At 41.3% G+C, this 21,559-nt stretch overlaps 1 protein-coding gene across 1 annotated transcript in view; it reads right to left on the bottom strand.

Moving 5' to 3' along the window:
* Positions 1-19,642, bottom strand: part of Nlk (nemo like kinase) — a 132,563-nt gene extending 112,921 nt beyond the window's left edge. Inside the window, exon 1 of the mRNA XM_026780349.1 lies at positions 18,042-19,642. Coding sequence (XP_026636150.1) covers positions 18,042-18,496 — 455 coding nt within the window. The 5' untranslated portion in view covers positions 18,497-19,642. The remainder of the gene's footprint in view (positions 1-18,041) is intronic.
* Between the last annotated feature and the right edge of the window lie 1,917 nt (positions 19,643-21,559).

Below are 21,559 nucleotides of genomic sequence, written 5' to 3'. Positions count from 1 at the left end.
TTGTAGACCAGGCTGGCCTCGAACTCACAGAGATCCGCCTGCCTCTGCCTCCCGGGTGCTGGGATTAAAGGTGTGCGCCACCACCGCCCGGCCAAGTCTAATTTTTTTAAGCAAAATTTTATATGGTGAAAATATGCAAACAGTACACAGTGGTGGATACCACAAAACTTAGCTAGAGAAGAAAAATCATGGGTATGCCTGCCATAAAGGAGTATTTTTGTCCATTTACATTTTCTGAGATTAAGGCCTCACTACGTACTCCAGGCTAACTAACCTCAAGCACACAGTCCTCAGGACTCAGATCTAAAGAGATGGAATTACAGGAGTGGGCTGTCACACTTGGCTCTCAAAAGACATACTTAGCCCCTTCAGCCTCTCCTCTAGCTTGTGGAGCTTAAATAGAGAGAGTACTCATGCTATGAGGTATTTAGTAGATCCCTTCATTTTTCTAAGTTTTCATAATTTAAAAATGTATTATTGTGTGCTATGGACGTATTTATATACATACATGCGTGATGGTCAGAGGACGTTTGGGTGGCAGTTCTCTTCCCACTGTGAATTCCAGTGATCAACTCAGGTGGCCAGGCTTGTTGCCACACAGATTCTGTATAAACCTTGAATCATTTGTTTCCTCAAAGATTCATTAAAATGTTGACACAGAATAAAGCAAACCCATTTCAAATCTTTATTACTTTCGCTAATTAGAAAACGAACAAAAAATTATTACGTTTCACACACACTATTTATATACTTTCCTCTAAGCCACTTAAAATAAAGTAAACTTAATCTTCATAATTTATATAAAGCCCTCAAATAAGCAAAATTAAACAACACAGTTTAGGTACTTTGGTGAGATATTAACAGAACTGTTCTACAACTGGATGTCGTGACAGTTGGCACAACTGTCTAAGAATTCACTGAATTCTGTAAATAAGTCAAATACCTCAGTCAAAGTGCTTTTGAAATAAGCCTCAAACGAATGAGAAACAAGGCACAGGCTGGGAGAATGTACTTACAAGTCATGCATCCAGTAAGGACTAGCCTCTAAGATACATAAGGAGCAAGCAGGGCTGCTCTGGCTTTCACACTCTGCTAAGCACACCGTGTCTGTCTAAGGTGCTCAGTGGCACCAAGCCATCACTTATTGCTAAACGTATAAAACAGAAACAAGGAAATAAGAAAAACAAGCTCAGAATTAAACTCTGCCTATGTTAGCAGCATCGAAGTGCTTTGGCGTGTCTTGATGTCAGACGTGACTCTGAACAGTTTCTGCTTCCTGACTCAGTTTTCCACACAAGATTCAGCACTGTATTGAAGTGCTGTTCTCCCTAACAGTCCAGCAATATTCTTTATGTAGATCATAGAAAACGGATAAGAAAGGGGAGCGACTTCCTTTTCAAAATAAAGGGCTGTTTTTGAAAATACAATTGATTTATCCTATATTATTTTTAGATTAGGGCTCTTTAAAAAGACAAAAACCAAACACACACAACAAAACCATTACCAGAGGGTCGTCTAAACACCATTAAAAGTGTCGCCTTCCACTGCATGAGGAAGGGACCCTGAAATATATGACAGCACTTGTTTTTGAGAACCACCATCCCATACCAACTTGCACTAGAAACTTTCATCTAAAGAACAAACAATAAATAAGTACCCGGCTCTGAGGAAGTGAATGAGGTCTGGGCCCTTTCAGGGAATCCCTGGGGAAGATAATGTGCTATGGCGGTCTAAGTGTTTAATTTTCACTTCATTAGCACTGAAAAAGAAAAGAAAAGGCCAAAGGCCAAAGATTAGCCTGTATGTGTCTTCAGGATGACCATTTACATTAGAAGAAAATGGAAGTCAGGAAAACTAGATTCTTGGAGTTTAGTTTTACTCTGTGGCGCGGGCTGGCCTGGGCTGGCCTTGAACTTGAGGCTGTCTTCTCACTTCAGCTTCCTCTGCACGGGGATTACAGACTAGAGCCACACTCCACCTAAAACCTAGTTCTTTAAAGCTTATCCGCCCACAGAGACGGCTAACATACACTATAACCAGTTAGCCCAGTTAACCAGTCTAGTGTTCCTATCTCTGTCTTGACTGCTGAGGGACTTGAGGGGATTTATCTGCGGATACTGGTATCAACTGCATCAAGTAACCATTAACTGTGGCCTACTGGTCATTTTGATTTCAACTCCAATCACCTTCTTCTAGGCGGTTACCAAACCCTGTCCTAATAGTATAACTGTGCTGACGACAGAAAACCCCTTTCATAGCTAAACCAAAAGATTTCATGGTTCAAGTCTTGCTGTCAGCTCATTTCTGGTAAAGCTGGGATATCATGTGGCCCAGAGCTGACACAGCAGCTGCCCTTTCATACACAGTTGTAGTTTAACCTACAGAATGACGCGACAGTCACTCCTAATCATTAGCTAATGTTGTAGACTGAAAAAGTTATTTCTTAGGGCTTTGTCCTATATATAGAAATAATCATTACTCTTTGGGAAACAATGATTCATTTACTGAAACTGAGTTTAACAAAGGAATTATTTGGTATGGATGGAAAAACACAGAGCAGCGAGCTGGGTGACACAAACCACATCAGTAGCAGCTCATGTGACTAGATTAGGGCAATTTACTTTAAAATTTTAAAAAACTATGCTAAGTTAAACTTTAGTTTTGACCACATAACAGTCTAGATCATGTCCTCTATCCCCAAACTGTGAAAGTCAGGGCCCATATTCTGAAAAAGCTCTCTGACCTCCACAAGAAAGAGTACCCTTGCAGAGTGAGCTATTCCTGCTCGGGTGCTTGGCTCTGACCAGCACGCTTCCATTCTACATGTGATCTGCACTAGATGGCAAGCTCAGGGTTAAGAAATCAGAATTCCAAGAGACACAAGCTCTAAGACCCTTGGTCTAGAGGAAAGCTTGTCAAACCTACTATGCAACAGTGAGCTGCTGATGCAATGACCAGAAATTTTTAACATTTTAAGTGTAAATTAACTCAATCTCAGCCATTTCTGCAAAAAGTCTCAAAGCAGATAAATCCAAAGTCATAAAAGACGATCTAGATAGATGACTGAGTAATTAATAAGTTTCTGGGGCTTACAGTGTTTAAAAAAAAAAATAAGAGCCGGGCGATGGTGGTGCACGCCTTTAATCCCAGCACTCGGGAGGCAGAGGCAGGCGGATCTCTGTGAGTTCGAGACCAGCCTGGACTACAGAGCGAGTTCCAGGACAGGCTCCAAAGCCAGAGAAACCCTGTCTCGAAAAACCAAAAATAAATAAATAAATAAAATAAAATAAAAAATAAAAAAAATAAAAAAAAATAAAAAAAAAATAAGAGGATGGAGAGGTGGATCAGCAGTTGAGAGCACTGGCTGCTCTTCCAGAGGACCCAGGTTCATTTTCTAGCACCCAAATGGTGGCTCACAACCACCTGTAACTTCAGTTCCAGGGGATCCAACACCTTCCGGCTTCCTTAGGCACCAGAGACACACATGGTATACAAACATCATGCAAGCATTCATACACATAAATGAATCTTAAAACAAAAGGGGGTAGGCATGATACAGCATCCAACAGACATACAAAACTGTTACATTTAACAGGATGTTAAACTGAGATGTTCTCAATTGCTAGCCATCTCTCTAGCCCAGCAGGTCTCAGCCTTCCTAATGCTGTGACCCTTTAATACAGTTCCTCATGCTATGGTGACCCCCAACCATAAAATTATTTTTGTTGCTACTTCATAACTGTAATTTTGCTACTGTAATGAACTGTAGTGTAAATATCTGTGTTTCTGATGGTCTTAGGTGACCCCTGTGAAAGGGCCATTCAACCTCCAAGGGGTACAACCTACAGGCTGAGAATCACTGCTCTAGCCCCTACTACAGTATTTTACCTAGAAGTTTTAGTTCTTATGACACCAAACCAAACCTCAAGTCACTGGTACACACAAAATCAATAGTGTGTTTTAGATACCTTCTGTAGGTTTCAGGTATAGTTGTGTTTGCTTTGGTCTGACTTTGCTTTAATACAGGGACCTTATTTTTAAAGGATATTAGCTGGAGAAGTATCACTAATGAGAACAGGGAACAAAGGCCTTGGCTCACCATTGGCCAGCTATGTGACTGCACAAATCTCAGGAAGCAGGCTCATGTATTCTAAGTATGACTCCTCAAGTCATTCCACTCAGGTCAAACTCAGTGCTGCCCTTGGAGTTGTAGACTATAAACACATTTTTCTTTTGGCTTTTTTGTACTTTTCAAGCCTACAATAAACATTATTACTTTGATAATGCAGAGAGAGAATCAAACAGGCAAAATCTCTCTTTTATTCACTAAAGGAAATTTGTGTCTGGAAAGCAGCCTTCTAAAATCAGAATGACTTTCTTTAAAAACACAACTGAAAAAAAATCTCAAATGGAGGCACATACATAGCCTGTCGACAAACATAAAAAGTGCTGGATTGGCACGCTTTCCATAAGTTAGTAAGTTACTTTTACTAAGGTGGACAGTAAGTGACAGCTAATGTTTACATGGTAGCAGGCACAGTTCTAAGCTTTCACTTACTCCTGGATGGCCTACTGTCACTGCACATGCTATCCGATGCATGAAGACTGTGGGGTACAGAGAGAAAACAATGCACCCACATTCAATGAGGGACAGAGCCAGGACCTAATCAGAGGACAGACACTAAGTCACTGTCCCTCTGGATTTAAATGCTGCCCTCCATTTGCTCTCGACTTTTGTTCTACAAGCTCTTCTACTTTTCCGAAACTCGGGGGAAAAGAGAATATAGAGAGTCTAGCTGAACTTTTACTATTTAAAATTATGATTCATTTCCCATTTTCAAGTCATTGCTTCAAAGCCAGAGAGTAAAATTTAGTTGCCATACATGCCAGTAAATGAACAAAACTGTAACATCTGTGGTTTTAAGCTACAGGATGGACCTGTAGCTCACAGGTAGAGCACATGTGTGACCTTGGATCTATCACCAGCACCGTTAAAGTCTTTGTGTGCACAAAGGCACCCGCACAACTAAAACATGAAAGGAACTGAATGGTATTCTTTAGTAACTTTAACACTGAAATATTTTAATAAAGAAAGGTGCCTTATTGATTTTCTAATTTCTTGGAAACAGTCCCTAAAACCAATTGCTGTACTTTTCTAAAATTTCTATTCCATTGAAATGCTTTAATCACATCATCAATTTTTTAAAAACCACATCAATTTTTACTTCCAACTGTGGCTGTAGTACACACTTAACTAAATTCACAATCCCAATTACGATAATGCAAAGGGCCTGGTAAAACAAATACAAACAGCAACCAATTAAGCAAGGTTAAAAGTTCTCACATTATTCTTAAAGACTAACCCAAGCACGCCTGTAAATGCACAGAACCCACATGCTTATTAATTGTTAAGCTTCTAGATTACTTTTAATGTGCTTAAATTCCCCCCACATTTGTATTACTAAGCGTACAGTTTTGTAGAAATAAAAATAATGAGAAGAGAGGAAGGGTTGGCAGCAGCGTCCCAGAGAAGCACTTGAGAACTCCACCCTCTGGGTGCTTCTGTACAGTGAGATGATACAGTGAAATAAAGTCACCTGCTTTATTTCAATTTACTTACACAATTTGCAACTCTGTAGCTCTCTGCTATGGAACATTAAGAAAATTAGCATGTAAGAAAAAAATCACCTGCTTATGTAAATTGGACGGTGATTTTTATCCATGCAGACAGAAGGGGGGAAAGCTGCAATCTAGGTCAAATGACTAATTTTATCTATTTGTTCAAATGCCTCATTTCACCTTTCTCTGTAGCTCAAAGCAAGAATTTTAGGTCAAGGAATAGATAAGCAAAAGCTTGCATTGTTTATTCCCCAGTAAGGACTTAGCTGTCTGACACCACTGAGTTCTATATTACTTGAATTGAAGACAAAACTGAGAACCTCCTCTAGATAATGAACTACAACACAAAGAAAAGGAGTCAATTGAGATATCTGCTCTAATTGACAGAAAGCAAACATGGCAAGGACTGGGTACCAATGTTACATTCTGCTACTTTAGAAAGCTCCAGATCAAAGGAAAATACCCCTAAGTAACTCAGGACAGACACAACAATTCCTCTAAAAAGAACAAGATTCTAGTTTGTCTAAGTCTGACATAAATTGTTACTTCATGAATGTGTTACCTTAGTCACTAATGACTGACTGCCCTTCTCAAATTCACCGGGTTGGGGGGGGGGGTGTCAGCCCTTCCACCACTTACAACTGACAGCCAGGAAGGTGTGGGTCAGAGTGCTCCAATTTTACACGGTACTAAGAGATAAAACCCAGGCTTTGTCCTTGTTAGATAAGCACATTACAAACTGTACTGTATTCTCAGGCTTCATTCTTCCTTTAAACTTTTTAAATAGTTATCTTTAACATCCTATCTCCATTAACAGGGATTGGTACAGACCTGTGTATGAATCCAGAAGGGGCTAAAGACTAGAACTGTGTTGGTCAGTGAGGCAGACAGAACATGTGGCTGAAAGTGCCTAGTCCAAACTGAAAAGTGCTCTAAGCAAATGGATTTTTGTAGTCTTAGTATGTGATGGAGGAAGGTCATTGGTTAAGTAATAAATAAACTGCTTGGCCTTCATAGGTTAAAACATAGGTGGGTGGAGTAAACAGAATAAAATGCTGGGAGGAAGAGGAAGTGAGCTCAGAGACGCCATGCTCCCCTCTCCCCGGCAGACGCAATGAACTCCGACCCAGCATGGACGTAAGCTAGAATCTTCCTGGTAAGACTGCTACACAGATTATTAGAGATGGGTTGATTGGGATATGAGAATTAGCCTGTTAGGGCTAGAATTAATGGAACAAGCAGTGTTTAAAAGAATACAGTGTCCGTGTAATTATTTTGGGGCATAAGCTAGCAGGCGGCCAGGGTGCTGGGGACACAGCCCCGCCGCTCCTATTACAACAAAAAGTATGAAAACTGTAAACTATATCATCAATAATTTTTAATAGAAATAACAGTATTCTCAATATAATGAGTTAAATAAAACATATTACTAAAAACAATTCCACCTGTTTCTTTAGCCCTCTTTTCCCACTGTGTCTAGATAATGTAAAACCACACTCATAGCTTTCATTATTTTCCTTCTGGGCAGCACTACACTTCACTAAATGCATCCATGAAAGCTCCTTCCCTTGCAAAATCACTATGGGAAGTCACAGTCTCTCCCTGCAGCAACCTTAAAGCTGGGCCAAAAATCATTTTCTAAGAAATCCATGTGCAAATTAGTAAGTCCCTTACCCAAGTTCAGAACTTAACTTACAAAGCAATGTAAACACACACTATTGCTGGGTGGTGGTGGCGGCGCACACCTTTAATCCCAGCACTTGGGAGGCAGAGGCAGGCGGATCTCTGTGAGTTCGAGACCAGCCTGGTCTACAAGAGCTAGTTCCAGGACAGGCTCCAAAACTACAGAGAAACCCTGTCTCGAAAAACCAAAACAAAACAAAACAAAAACAAAAAACCCCACACACTATTGCCCCAGTCATCTTACTTGATGATACACCAAAAACAAAACAAAACAAACCCAAGTATTTATTATTAGGTTTTATTTAAAACTTTAAAAACAAGAGCAGGGCCTGATGTTGACAAGCCTATAATACTAACTTCTTGGAACTTGAGGCACTAAGACGTGGCAGTGAGCTCAAGGCCAGCCTGGGAGACTTTGTGAGTCGTTGTCTCAGAAATAAAATGTGTAAGAAGGGCTTAGAATGTACATAGATCAGTGGTAAAACTCATTAAGCATGGATAATGCCCAAGGTTCATTTCCCAATTATGCAAAAAGCAAATTTAAAAACCAGTACTGGCAGCAGAGAGGCTAAGATAGGACACAAGGAGTTTTAAGCCAGTCTGGGAGACAATGGTGAGACACTGTCTCAAGAAAAAAAAAATTAATAAAAAAGAAAATCATCTCAAATGTTTAAAAAAACAATCAAATAAAGGCTGGTGGTGCAGGGCTCAGCAGTTAAGAGAACCTACTGCTGTCCTTGAAGAGGACTTGAGTTCAATTATCAGTAGCTCATAACTACCTATAACCTCAACTTCAGAAGGGGCCATCAGCAGGCTCCAACACGTACATACTCTCACACACACAATTAAAAATAAATATTTTTTTTAAAGGTTGGTGCGTTTAATGTCTAGTAGAAGAGAAAGGGAGGGGAAAAGAAAGTAGGGAGAGGGAGAAACTCTTATTTTCACTGTTATTATGTTGGGGGCGGGGGCATTGCGCATGCTCCATGGCAGGCCTTTGGATGCCAGAAGACAATTTGTGAGTTCTCGGTACTGACGCAGGTCTTCAGAATCACACAGTAAATAAATACTTTTACCCACTGAGCTATCTCACTGGTCCCAAAAGAGGAAATCTAAAAAATCTAAAATCCTGTTTCACTACCATAGCTTCTAACTGCCCAAACAGGAAGGCTTTTCTCTGCTACTGAACATGTACAATTCTCATCAATCAGTCAGTAAAGGAGGGTAAGAACAACTGGGTATTTATCATCTGGTCTCAATTGTTCAGCAGTTAAGAGTACTTGTTGCAGCCAGGTAGTAGTGGTTGTGGTTGTGGTTGTGGTTGTGGTTGTGAGGCACAGGTAGGCGGATCTCTGAGTTCAAGACCAGCCTGGTCTACAGTGTGAGCTCCAGGACAGCCCAGGGCTACACAGAGAAACCCTGTCTGGAAAAACAAAAAGAAAGAGCACTTGTTGCACTTACAGAGGACCCAAATTTAGTTCCCTGCACTCATCACAACCATGTTTAATTCCAATTACAGGGAATCTGCCCCACTTCTTGCTTCTCTAGACCAGGCACACACACATACATACATACGTACGTACGTACATACATGAAAGCAAATATTTATAATTTATTACAACTTGTTTTAAAATCTGATCTCAAAGTTGGATAAGGTGACATTTATCTTACACTTACACACACACACACACACACACACACACACACACACACTCCAGACAGTAGTGTCTTACGTACTCACGTACCTCATGCTGGTCTCCAACCTCCAACTATATATATATTTGAGGATAAGCCTCCTGTGTGCATGCTAGGCAAGGACTCGACCAACTGAGCTTCATCCTAGGCCTTCACTCTTCCTTTATACCTTTGAAACAGTTACCTTTAAACATTTCCATAGTTACCTGCCCTGAAGAAAATCATTGTGTGGTCACTAGCAGATTTTACTTGCCCACAAATAATGTCACTGTGCTTTTCAAATATTAATGCCATTTTATAAGACTTTTAGGAAACAGGATTTTTATAAACAAGGAAACCAAGGTTCAGAAACTTTTAATAACTTTAGTAGAGTCCCAGGATTGTTGATAGCAAAGTCAGAATGAGACTGTATCTTGTCTTCCGGCAAGCTTAGTTTAGTATTCTATTATGTAATTAGCATCAACGAATAAACTTCTCCCAAAGAAAACAGTATCTGTACACAATAAACATCAAGTTTTCTGGCTTATTAAACTACAAACACAAACTTAGGGTCTAAAAAATGTTAGTAACAATAAAGTGTGGCTGATACTTAGAACATTTAAAATCTGGGGCTGGAGAGATGGCTCAGTGTTTAAGAGACCTCCCTGACTGCTCTTCCAGAGGACCTGGGTTCAACTCCCAGCACCCACAAAAAAAAAAATCCCTGAATCTCGCTCTCTCTGCCTCTCTCTTTCTCTCTCCTCTCCTCCCTCCCTCCCTCCCTCTCTCTCTCTCTCTCTCTCTCTCTCTCTCTCTCTCTCACACACACACACACACACACACACACAATTCGAGGGAGAAACCAGATACAATCATTCTTTTGAAAGCCATCAATGATCTCTTAATAACTGCAATGGCCTTTTCTCCATGCTAATTTTCCTGGACTTTTAATGTGAACCAACTCTCACCCCTATTCTAACAGCCTCTTACCACACAGGGCTGTCACCCTGGGGAATGCATTTCCTATCTGACTGAACTTTAGTCTGGCCTCCAGCAACTTCTTCCACCACAGCAGAACATCCCCCAAGGCTCAGACAGTCCTTAGCAACTCTACCGTTTAATTTAAACGTTCAAAGAATTAAATCTAATCCATCATTCTCTTACTTAAAAACTTTCAAGAGCTGTCATTTACAGGGTTTCAGTCTTTTTTCCTTTCTCACTGCCCCCACAAGAAATTCATTTTATAAACTGGAGAGAGAGGGGCTGCTTCAATTGGTAAAGTATTCGCCATGCAAGCACAAGAACCCGAGTTTAGATTCCCAGAACTCATTTTAATCAGGGTGGTAGCATGGACCTGTAATCCCAACACTGTGGAAGCAGAAGCAGGCTCTTAGGGCTTGCTCTTCAGTAAGAGACCCTGTCTCAAAAAAGATACAAGACACCCAGTATCAACATCTGGCAAGCGCGTGCAAGAGCACAACACACAGCAGCAGCAGTAGCACAAAAATAAAAATTTTTAAAAGTTCCTCTAATCATTTCCCTTGTGTGATTTTAATACTATAGATGCCTTGTATTTATATATGGTACTTTCTTCATGAAAAGATGAAGATTCTTGCCCTATCACCCTTGCCACATCAATAACCTCCACTTCAGCATGACAGTCCAACCTTTTTTGGCTCTAGCTTGCATCTCCTACCACCCAATGTGCAACAGTGGTTTCTTGCATCTGGGCCCATTCACCTACTATCATAAAAACACAACACAAATTTACATAAAGAAACTGCCTATTTGCAAATAAGCAGGCTTTCTTGCATGAATAGCTTACCTTCCACAAGAAGCCCTTCTCTAAGCTCTCAATAACATTCAGGGGCCAGCCACCTAGCTTGCTGCATTCATGGCACTAAATTATAACTATTTACAACTTGCTCTCCCTAGCACAGTGACTAGGACACACACAATACACTAGTATTACAGAAGTGAAAATACTGCATTGTTAGGATTGTTGTTTCAGTTTTGTTTTGTTGAATTTTGGTTTTGTTTTTTTTTTAGATAAGGAATCCTTCTGAGCCCAGGGTAGCCTGGAACTCAGCACTGGTCCAGACTGGCCTTGAATTTACAGCATTCCTTCCGCCTTAGCCTTTGGAGTGCTGGGGTTACAGACAAGAGGCTGAGACATTATATTATGCTCATCTTCCTAACTAGTTTCAGTTTTTACTAAGGTTTTATGAACTATCTAAGAGTAAGAACACATTTTTCAAATTACTTAGCTACTATAAACTCCTTCAAGATAAGATCAGGACCTTTAGAAGACAAGCTAATTCCCTGTAGCTCAGGACAACACAACACAAACAGAAATGACAGAAGCAGCTTCAAAGAGGCTTCCAAAATCAGCTGCAGAACTAAATATCCTTACTTACTGTCTCCTAATAGTACCAGTTCATAGCAAACAACAACAACAAAAATATGGACTAGTGAGTTTCAAGTACCAAAAACTTTTACTGTCTGACAGTAGATTTAGCTAAACTATCAAAATACAGACGCGAACCTAGGTGTAGGAAGACATCACTACTACCCTTGTCAGACATCGCTGCATACACTACTCCCGCTCACACCATTACAAGGAACTGCTGAAGTTCACTCAGAACAGTTGTTCCTTAGAAGTCATCTTTCCTGAGTTTCAGAGTGCTACAATTCTGCTGCTATTTCTTGCCCATGCGCCTCTGAACTCCCAATGAGATCTACCATGACTTCTCACATACTCGTTGAGTACACTGTCACTGATGCCTCAGGCACTCTCTCCGTTATCCCCAGCAACAACAGGATCACAGTGACAAGCTCTTTTGGTTAGGAAATCATTGTTGATGTGCATTAGATGGCCCAGTTAACAAATAATTCACGGAAGTAGTATGGACGCACAGGGAATCGTAACTAAAACTCAAACAATCTGCCAAGCAGCTTCATTCCACTTACTGGTTAGGAGACAAATGGAAGAAATTGCTTTAACCTTGGCAATTTCCATCAAATAAAGTAAATCAGCATATTAAGGCAACATACCCTATATGAACTTGATCCTTAAAATGCTAGTACATCAATAAACCTGATTTTGGTTTTTCAAGATAGGGTTTCTCTGTACAGCCTTGGCTATACTGGAACTCACTCCGTAGACCAGGCTGGCCTTGAACACACAGAGATCTACCTGCCCCTGCCTCCTGGGAATAAAGGCATGAGCCACCACCACCCAGCTATAAGTCTGATTTAAAAAAAAAAAAAGGTTTAAAACAATAAGACAGCCACCACTCGATTATACCATGAAGTCAATAAAAACTTGGACAAGTTCAAGTTATAAAGGAAAACATTCTAGTAGGCTAGCAGATGTTATTTTACATCAAAGAATAACTTTGATCTTCAGATGTTATGCTTTGCAAGAAAAAAAAAACCAAAATCTATATTCACACATATTAATGCATTTGACAAACATCTTCCTCTGGCACAGCAATGGAAAGGAGGGCTGTATCAGCCCCCAAGCTGGTGCCCAAGAAGACGTTTAACTTAGGGATATTGTTGTTTTAGCTGATCTGAAAGGTAGTTTTTGAAACGTACTTCTTTTTTTCAAAGAAAATGAAAAGTCTTTTTGCCAGACAGTGATGATGTTGCACACCTTAAATCCCAGCACTTGAGAGGTAGAGGCAGAAAGATCTCTGTGAGTTCGAGGTCAGCCTGGTCTATAAAGAAAGCTCCAGGACAGCCAGGGCTACACAGAGAAACCCTGTCTTGAATAAAACCAGGAAAAAAAAAATATGTTTTTCTAAGTTGATATTTAGTAGTATATCATGAAATTAATTTCCAATGATAAAACAACTTTACTCTTTGTTATACTGCAGGTTTTTTTTTTTTAAAAACATAGTATGGACAATCTCCAAAGAGTCGAACTCTAAAATCATTTTGAATGTTACAGACTACAGGCTCTCAATCACCAAAAACAGATACAGTAATATGGGGCTGTAAACTTTTACCCTTTGACTCTTCGTTTATGATCAAGAACCTGGAGTTTCAAAAACTATGTTTATTTGTAGTTGAATTAACAATATAGATTTCCACACTGCTAGTTCAGACGGATGCTCTGTTATGTCTACAAGAGCAACCATTTCCTTTTTATGGCGCAGGCTCTGCTTCTTCAAAGCTCTCTGCACAAAGCAGACTACCCCCCCCAACCACAGTGCCTGTTAATCTCAGCTGATAGAAGAGAAACTTCTCAACGCTACAGATTCTTAACCTGGAAAACAGTTAGTAGCAAAATACACTTTTAGTGTACTATTCTAAAGTAACTAAATCAAGGATTTTCCCCAAACATCCCAAAAGCATTCCCCAATTTTTCCAACATCTAATTTCTTATTTACAGAGTAAGAGGACCGTAGAAAACACACTTCTAATTTTTCACAAGATGAACAAGTTGGGAATCTCTGCCATGCATGAAAGTTTACACTGAATAATTTTTCATTTAATCACACACATCTCCCCACCTCACAGGAAATTTACTTTTCATCTAAACACAAGTGAATTTCCGCTAAAGCCACTTAGACAGTGATGACATCCTTCACTTGTTACTTCCCAGCATGTAAATCCACAGTCGTTTCTACAGTGGCTCAGAAGATGACTACAACACTTGCTAAACTACCCATAGTACCTGTTTTGTTGTTGTCTGATTGAGAGAGCACAAGAGTATTTTCTCCTTGGCTCTGAATTCAACCTTCTTTATCTCCTTGGCATGAGTAGAACTGAGAGGGACACTGTATGGTAGTTTAAAGTCATGCCTCTTAAAATAATTTCCAGATTGATATCACATGGAAAATCTGACAACCTAGGAAGATTCTTTCAGAACATTAACAAGAGCATTTTGTCCTTTTTTTTTTTTTAAACCAGCAATAACTACAGTAGCATACACTAAGGATTTACAGTATACTAGATATATTGGTCTATAAGGATCACCTCAGGTATCTCCCTACCAATTCTAACATAAGCACTATGATCCCCATTTCACAGATGAGGGACCGAAATAGTAAATTATCAAGATATCACAAAGCTTAGCGATAAGTCACTAAGTGTCACCACAGTGATGGTGAAGTTTTGAAACACAGATAAAAGTAACTTGCTAAAGGTATTAAAATAAAAACATTCAAAGCTTCCCAACTATATTTGAAGTACAAAGACAACAGACTGGATGAATCCAAGGATCTTTGATCTTTTAATTAATCAGACAAATCAAAAGCTAAAACATTAATTTTATAAAGTAGAGGCTTTTCTTGGACACACTTTTATCAAGGAAGCATGTAGCATTAATCCAATCCATATTTTATGTTGACAGTGTCAAAACCACCTAGGCTTAGCAGCCCTCAAACTGTTCTGTGGTCAGCTTACTCCAATTCTTTAAACTATACACTTTATAAGACCATAAAAAGCACTTTGTCCCAAAGTTGTCACATTGTTAAAGCATGGTATTTTTCTCTAGCAAAGGTGAACTACAGACAAAGGGATACATTTATATTATCTTTACCAAATGACAAAAATTAGTGTTTGTGTTTTGTTTCCGTATTATGAAAACATCCATATGAGCACACAGAAGTCCTGACATTTGATAATGCAGGTCGAGTTATAGATGATGTTTTAAGAGCCAATGAGCAACATCTATCATTGGCTACCCCTGATCACATTACCAGGTAAGCTGGAACCTTTACTCTGAGATAAAACACAGCAGACAGTTGTTAATGAAACCTTAATTGAACTGTCAAAGCACCATCTTTACAGCAAGCTAATGGGTAACTCACTATTTTTACACAACTGTCCAAGACTGATATGTTATTCTACTAGTAAAATTCAGAAGAAACATAAATCAAGTCAGGTACACTAAATTGTTCAGTAATAAATCTGAATGGTAAAATACTGCATCATTTCTATGACTATTACTCCCTGGCTGCACTGAAGACTAGTATAAAATACTTATATCCACCTTTTGGCTATTAGCTAGTACCCCAAGGTGCATGTCCATAAGAAGAAATGGGGGCAGATATAATTCCCTGTCATAAACTATGCCAGAAAAATATCCAAAAAATAACTGACTGTTTGAATCTAAGTGAATCTTATGATACCCAGATAATTACATATAGAGTATTGGCTTAAATGATGTATTACTAGAAGGATATTTTTATCTTCTGTTTAATTATTTTAGGAAATAATTGTTTCAGGTGCAAAAAGAACTTTTTAAATCAAAATGAAAAAGCCTGTTTTAGTAAGGTAAACGGTGAAAACCCTCACCAATTTCAGTACACTACTGGCAATTTACTCTGGTTTGGTTATCCAATCTCTAGTTTTAGCGATCTTAGGTCACACTGCAGTTAAATTCCAAGTAAGCAATTCAGACAGTAAGTCATCAATATGTAAATATAAAAATAGAAAAGCATTTGCATACTAAAAACACACACCTGGTGCTCTTCCCTTTTTTCAAACTAAACAGTATTTCACCTAAAACAGCTAATAAAAACATCCCTGAAAGAACTAGCAAAACCTGACTGTGAAATAAAGACAGATCAAAAAGGAAAAAAACATTTGGATTTAAGAAGAAAAAAAAACCCAAGCCATTCGAGGACACAGAAAGATGGCAGCCACTGACAAACCAAGGAGAGAAGCCTCAGAAGGACCCCAACCTACTGTCACCTAGATCTTGGATTTCCAGCCTCCAGAACTGAGAGAAATAAATGCCTATTGTTTACGCCAAAACAAAGAAGTCAGTAGATCAATCAATCAACCAACAAAGAAGTCAGTAAGTCAAAAAAGCAGTAAGATGCTATAGCACCATCCTAGGTGCTAAGAGAGAAAAAAAATGACTTCTAGACCAGGGGTTCTCAACACATGAGTTGCGAACCCTTTGTAGATCAAAGGACGGTTCCACAGAGGTCGCCTGAGGCATTTACACAGCAGCAAAGCACAGTTATGAGGTAGCAACAAAACTAATTTTATGGTTGGGGTCACCACAACATGAGGAACTGTATTAAGGGTCGCAGCATTAGGAAGGTTGAGACTCACTCACTGTTCTAGACTAAACATAGTCTGGTACTTCTGCAATCCCAGCACTCAGAGATAGCTGGATCACACCAAACTTGAGGCCCAGCGCTCTATATAGTTGGGCTGTAGGTCAGTATTGATACTTTGTATCCAAAAGTTACAAAAAAAGTACCTTGGTATATAATTCTTATCCTCAAGGAACTTACACTGTATTCAGTAAGGGAAGGCAAACCCAAAACCACAGAAGATGGTGTCAGAGGTGTATGTCAAGTTCATGGTGCAAAGGCTAGCCTATGAATCTCCAGGACGGATTCCTGCCGAGCGCATTTTCAGATGTGAGCGACTGCTAACACCCACTAGCACATTTGCCAATGAGAAGCTGGAGCACTCCCTTTCAGCCTTCTTTATTCTTGCCACAGACCTGAAGTTAAAACTTCTACAAGTAACCTCGCCTTTTGACAGAAAGGTAGTGAGTAAATTCTAAAAACCGTTTCCCTTTTGTATTCCTGGTTTTCAGCACTGACAGACACAACCACATCTAGAAAATCCAGATACTCAAAGTTTGTAAAATGGCAAGAGTCAAAGGAGGAACCAATTTTCTCTTGCTCTCCTCCCAGCCCCCAGAGTTTGGAAAGCCTCAAGGGTTAGGCAAGGAATGGAAGTTCATAGTGAAGTCCCTGGGGAGGGTGCTGTGGAAGAGAAAGAGGAAAGCAGGAACAGACAGGTCCCTGAACAGGGTGCCTGGAAAGGAACCATTCTAGCCTACACTCTTTCCCACTAGGAATCCCACAGTCCCTGGAGAAGCAAGAAAGCAGCAATAACCTCCTTGCAGGCTAGCTGAGGAAAAACTGGACTCTGTTTTCTTCATTTTAAAAGAAGAATTAAGAATCAGCTCACTTAGGTGCCAAGACTATAAATTCTGAAATATGAAGATAGCTAGCTATTATGCAAATGATACCTAGCTGAACTTCAGCCTTAAAAACAAAGACAAAAAGAAATTATTTACAGACTAGTTTGAAGGAGTTCCTTTTTTTGTGACAAGGACTTTGCTGGACATTAAGAATCTACATTTGCATGCACTGAAAACAGGAAATCATCTTTCTACACTGAAATTCTTAAGGCTTGGGAGGGAAGAAGAAATCCTCAGTTCGGTCTGTGCTTCACCAATCTTCCTAGGAAGTGCAAATACGCAAAGAGGTTGCATCTAAGAAATCTTCAGACTTTTAAACACACCCGACTACTAGCAAAAGTTCCTACCAAAACAACTGACCAAGGACTAAAAGCACCCTAAGAGTCGGTGACACCACATCACCACAAATGTGGGCCACGGCATAGCTCCAGTCTACTAACCTCATTTGTGCTGCTCGTGTGTGATGCTATATTTAATGCATTCTTATCAGAAGGTTAAGCTACATACTTCCCAACTTTAGCTTCACGGTTTAAAATAAGCCACTCAAGTGATGATTTAAAAAAAAAAAAAAAAAAAAACTGGTTCAACAATGAAACCTACCTTTCTTCAAAAGGCCGAGATCACAAAGCAAGTGATGAAAAGCCATAGTGGGCCAGAAAGTTGATGATACTAAGTATATTCTGCTGGGGACTACCATAAAGAAACCAAGTTGGGAGAGTCAGTTGTTGACGCCTTCTGTAACTGAGCGGCCAATCAAAACTACCACACATGAGAGATGACCACGGTCTTCGGAGGAGTATCTAACACACTCACTTATACTACTTTGTAGGAGTATCTTACACTCAACTGAGGTTCTTCACAGGCACGTTTAACCAACAGTCTGCAAACATGTGTCACTTAGGTGACAGGGCTCCACTACCACTTGTCATGACTCAAAAAACTGCAGGCCCAGAGAGCCAATACACCAGGCCTCATCACCAACAAGGATGGCTCCTCAAGTGGAGTTGAGCAGCTTGCTCTCCTTTGGTCAAGAGGAAGTAAACCAGGAACCGTGGACTGCCCAGTGAGGACCATGTGGAGCCGTGGTTTTGATACTCACCAGACAACACCAAAGGCTCCATATCCAATAGGTCTATCCGGCTCAATGTCCAGCTGCTGTTGATGATGCGAGTGTTGATGATGGTGCGCCTTCACGGTCGCAGCTGCAGCAGCCTGGACCTGAGCGGGGGCTGCGGCAGCTGGTCCAGGAGCCTGACCCGGTGCCGGCGATGGGAAATATGGCTGTTGTTGCCCAGGGTTTAACATGGCTGCGGCTGCGGCTGCTGCTGCGGCGGCCGCAGCTGCCGAGGACGTGTGCTGTTGCACGGGGTGGACAGCAGCAGCCGAGCCCGGATGAAGGTGGTGCTGAGGGTGGTGGTGGTGGTGAAGGTGAGGAGGAGGAAGGTGTGGAAGATGGTGGTGATGGTGGTGGTGGTGACCTGCTGCTGCTGCAGATGTACCGCCATTATAAGCCGCCATCATTTTTGCGTTGGCTCTTGCGCCACAAAGAGACATTCAAAACAAAAATGCCCTTTGATTGGAAAGCAAACTGGGTCAAGCTGTCATTTGGCCATTTAAAAAAAAAATGAAGAAAACCACTCACTCCACCTCAAAAAACATAGAGCGTAACTGGCTTTATGTCTTCATCAGTCAATCCAGAGAAGTTAGAGGATCTTGGGTGTTTGATCTTTTGGGTAAGAGTGTGTGGAAGGGTGTGGGTTGACAAAATAAAAGTTAATAACATAAAATAAGGGGGGAAAAAGGAAAAGAAAAAGGAAAAAGGGCCCCTTCCCCCCAGGATTCCTGCCACAAGTGGATACTAAAACTCCATTCTTAATGGGGGGGAGGTTCCAACTTTGACTGTGGGAATAAAGGCCAAACCTCCCGAACCCCTGAACTCCACACACGAAAAGGATCTGGTAACACACCACCCTTGGAATCTTGTAAGAGGGTTGACTCATCTACCCCTTCCATTCCCACATCCTTTTCTAAACACCTCCTACCTCCTCAAAAACACAATTTAAAAAAAAAAAATTCCAACCACTCTAATAAACCAAAAAGATGAGGGGAAATTATCAGGGAAACCAGCTTTCAGTTTCCCCCCCCCTCGAATTCTCAGGCCCTCCTACATCTCCCCCTACTGCTAGTCTGGTTGACCTGTCTGGGGAGGGGGGGTGCACCAAACTTTACTGGGCAGAATGAGCCAGGGAAGGAGGCTGGAAGAAGAGAGAGAGGCGAGAAGGCGACAGCCAGGACAGAAGAGGAGAGAGAGAACCCCGGCAAAAGTGAAGGGAAGGAGGTGCAGGGAGGGAATGAAAGAGCGGTGGGCAGCACTCGGACGCCCAGACACAGGGAACCGCCCCGGGAGGAGGTAAGGGTCCCGGGGCCAAAGAATAGGAGCCCCGGGAAGCGGGCGGGGGACGGTCGGAAGCAGGCTGACTCCTGCCCCCGCCGCCGCCGGCTGCTAGTGCTGAGGAGGGTTGGGGGGGAGAGCGGGTGGGTCCCCCGCGCGACGGCCCCTGCAGGGCTCAAGGCTGCTCCGTCTCCCCCCCTCCCCCCCACCCGGCTTCCGTGCCCACGGTCGCTTTCTCCACAGCCGCCGTGGCCGCTTTCTCTTCAGCCGCCGCCTTCTCAGCCGCCAGTGCCGCCGCGGCCGGACTCACCTCCCCTAGCAAAGCCGGATAGAGCGGAGCCAGCGGCGGACACGCGCAACCAGCAGCCGAGGCCCCGCCCCCGCCTCACATTGACCGGCTCCCCTAGCCAATCCACGCCCACCTGTCCGCGACCGCCTCCAATCCCTGGCCGGAAGCTTCAGACAGGCGCACTGTCCGACCAGTGGTAACCAGGTGTGGGTCTCCTGGGGAAATCCCACCCCCGATTCGGGATGGGCAGACAGGCAGACCAATCAAAAGGCAAATCTTGACCTGATAGACAAGGCTGAAAGCCAATTAAAAACCAAAGCTCTCCGTGACTTTTTTTTTTTTTCTTTCGGCGCTCTCCTCTTTTCTTTTTCTTCTTTTATTTTTTTGGCAAGAGCAGGAAGCTGCGTGCTAATCCCGCCTGCAAGATCTAGAAGAGAGGGGCGGAATGAAAAAAAACCAATCATGAGCCAGGAACAAAGAACAGAGAAACCAATCCTTGGGTTGAAGACCAAGTGGGATGGAACTGAGTACAGATAGACATATAACTGGACAAATAAGAAAAAAAGATTGACATAGGTCCCGCCTTTCACATGTCCTATTGGGCAGGATTGTGGAGAATTTGCTGTCAGATCCGAGACGACATTTTCAGGAGGCGGGGTCGATAGAAATGGGTGTGGTTTTGTGTGGGCGGGACTTAGATGAAGAAGGCGGAGTCCAAATCATCACTGGTCCATTGATAGGAGCCATCTACAACTCTAAGGCATAAGATATGGGGAAAAATAGAAGGAGCAAAAAAGCATATTGAGCTTCAGAAACTCAAGGTTCAAAGTTACTTAATAAGAAGAAACTCAGTAGATGCGTCGATTAACCTTGATTTTGACAAAAAAAAGGCTTTATTTTCAATATGCTCTCTCAACAGACTGCAAAATTTATACAAATTAAAACCCAGAAGAAAAAAAAAGCAGTTACAGTTAAAGTCCCAAGCAGTAATATTCTCCCAAAGTTTTCTGGTCAAGTAAGTTCCAGTTATTGACATTTTACTAGATCATCATTCTTTGGTATTATTTCACTTAGACTGAATTTACTCTTAAATATTTTGGCTAACAACTGTTATTCATAGTAAAACTGTGTACCAAAAATCCTGGTGGCTGTCTTTTACTCCTCTTTGCCTATCCACTCCTCCCTTCCTATCAAGAAAGTAGTCTTAAACATTCTGAACATCTTTCCATTCCCACTTCTCATTCACCACAGTACCACCGGAACTTACCATAGTAGCATATTTAATGCTTCTCCCTCCCTGCGGGCAGCTCTCCTTTAAACCAATGGTTGCTGAGGACACAGTAAACTTTTCAGCTCCCATCATCTGTACGAAGGTGCTGGTGCTGCCCATAAGTTTGTTCATTAAACCAAGAAAGAAGGAATGGGGTTTTTGAGAGAAATCATGATTTGTGAAAGATTCTGGGGACATTTCAGAGTTCAATGTGGTTTTGAAATGTAAGGAATTGCTTTGGGTTGAGTTTCATAGAAGTTTGTTACTGATCTGTATTCCTGAACTATTAAACATAAATATGTAGCCAGGCATAACGGCACATGCCTTTAATTCCAGCACTTGGGAGGCAGAGGCAGATGGATCTCTGTGAGTTCAAGGGCAGCCTGGTCTACAAAGGGAGTCCCAGGATATCAAGGTCTATATAGTGAGTCACTGTCTCAAAAAACAAGCAAACACACAAATACCAATAGGCGTAATAAGGAATAGTTTCTCTTGAAAAACAAACCATTTACAAACAAGTAAATAAATAAGGAAAAAAATTCGGTAGTCTACTTTTATCTGAGGTTTCGGTTTCTATGATTTCAGTTATCCATAATCAACTGTAATTCAAAAACATTAAATAATCCCAGCACTCGGGAGGCAGAGGCAGGCGGATCTCTGTGAGTT

The sequence above is a fragment of the Microtus ochrogaster genome, chromosome 7 (assembly GCF_000317375.1).
Source record: "Microtus ochrogaster isolate Prairie Vole_2 chromosome 7, MicOch1.0, whole genome shotgun sequence".
In the NCBI taxonomy this organism is placed as follows: Eukaryota; Metazoa; Chordata; class Mammalia; order Rodentia; family Cricetidae; genus Microtus; species Microtus ochrogaster.
Note: the sequence above shows the minus strand (reverse complement) of the source record. Positions and strands in the feature narration are given on the sequence as shown.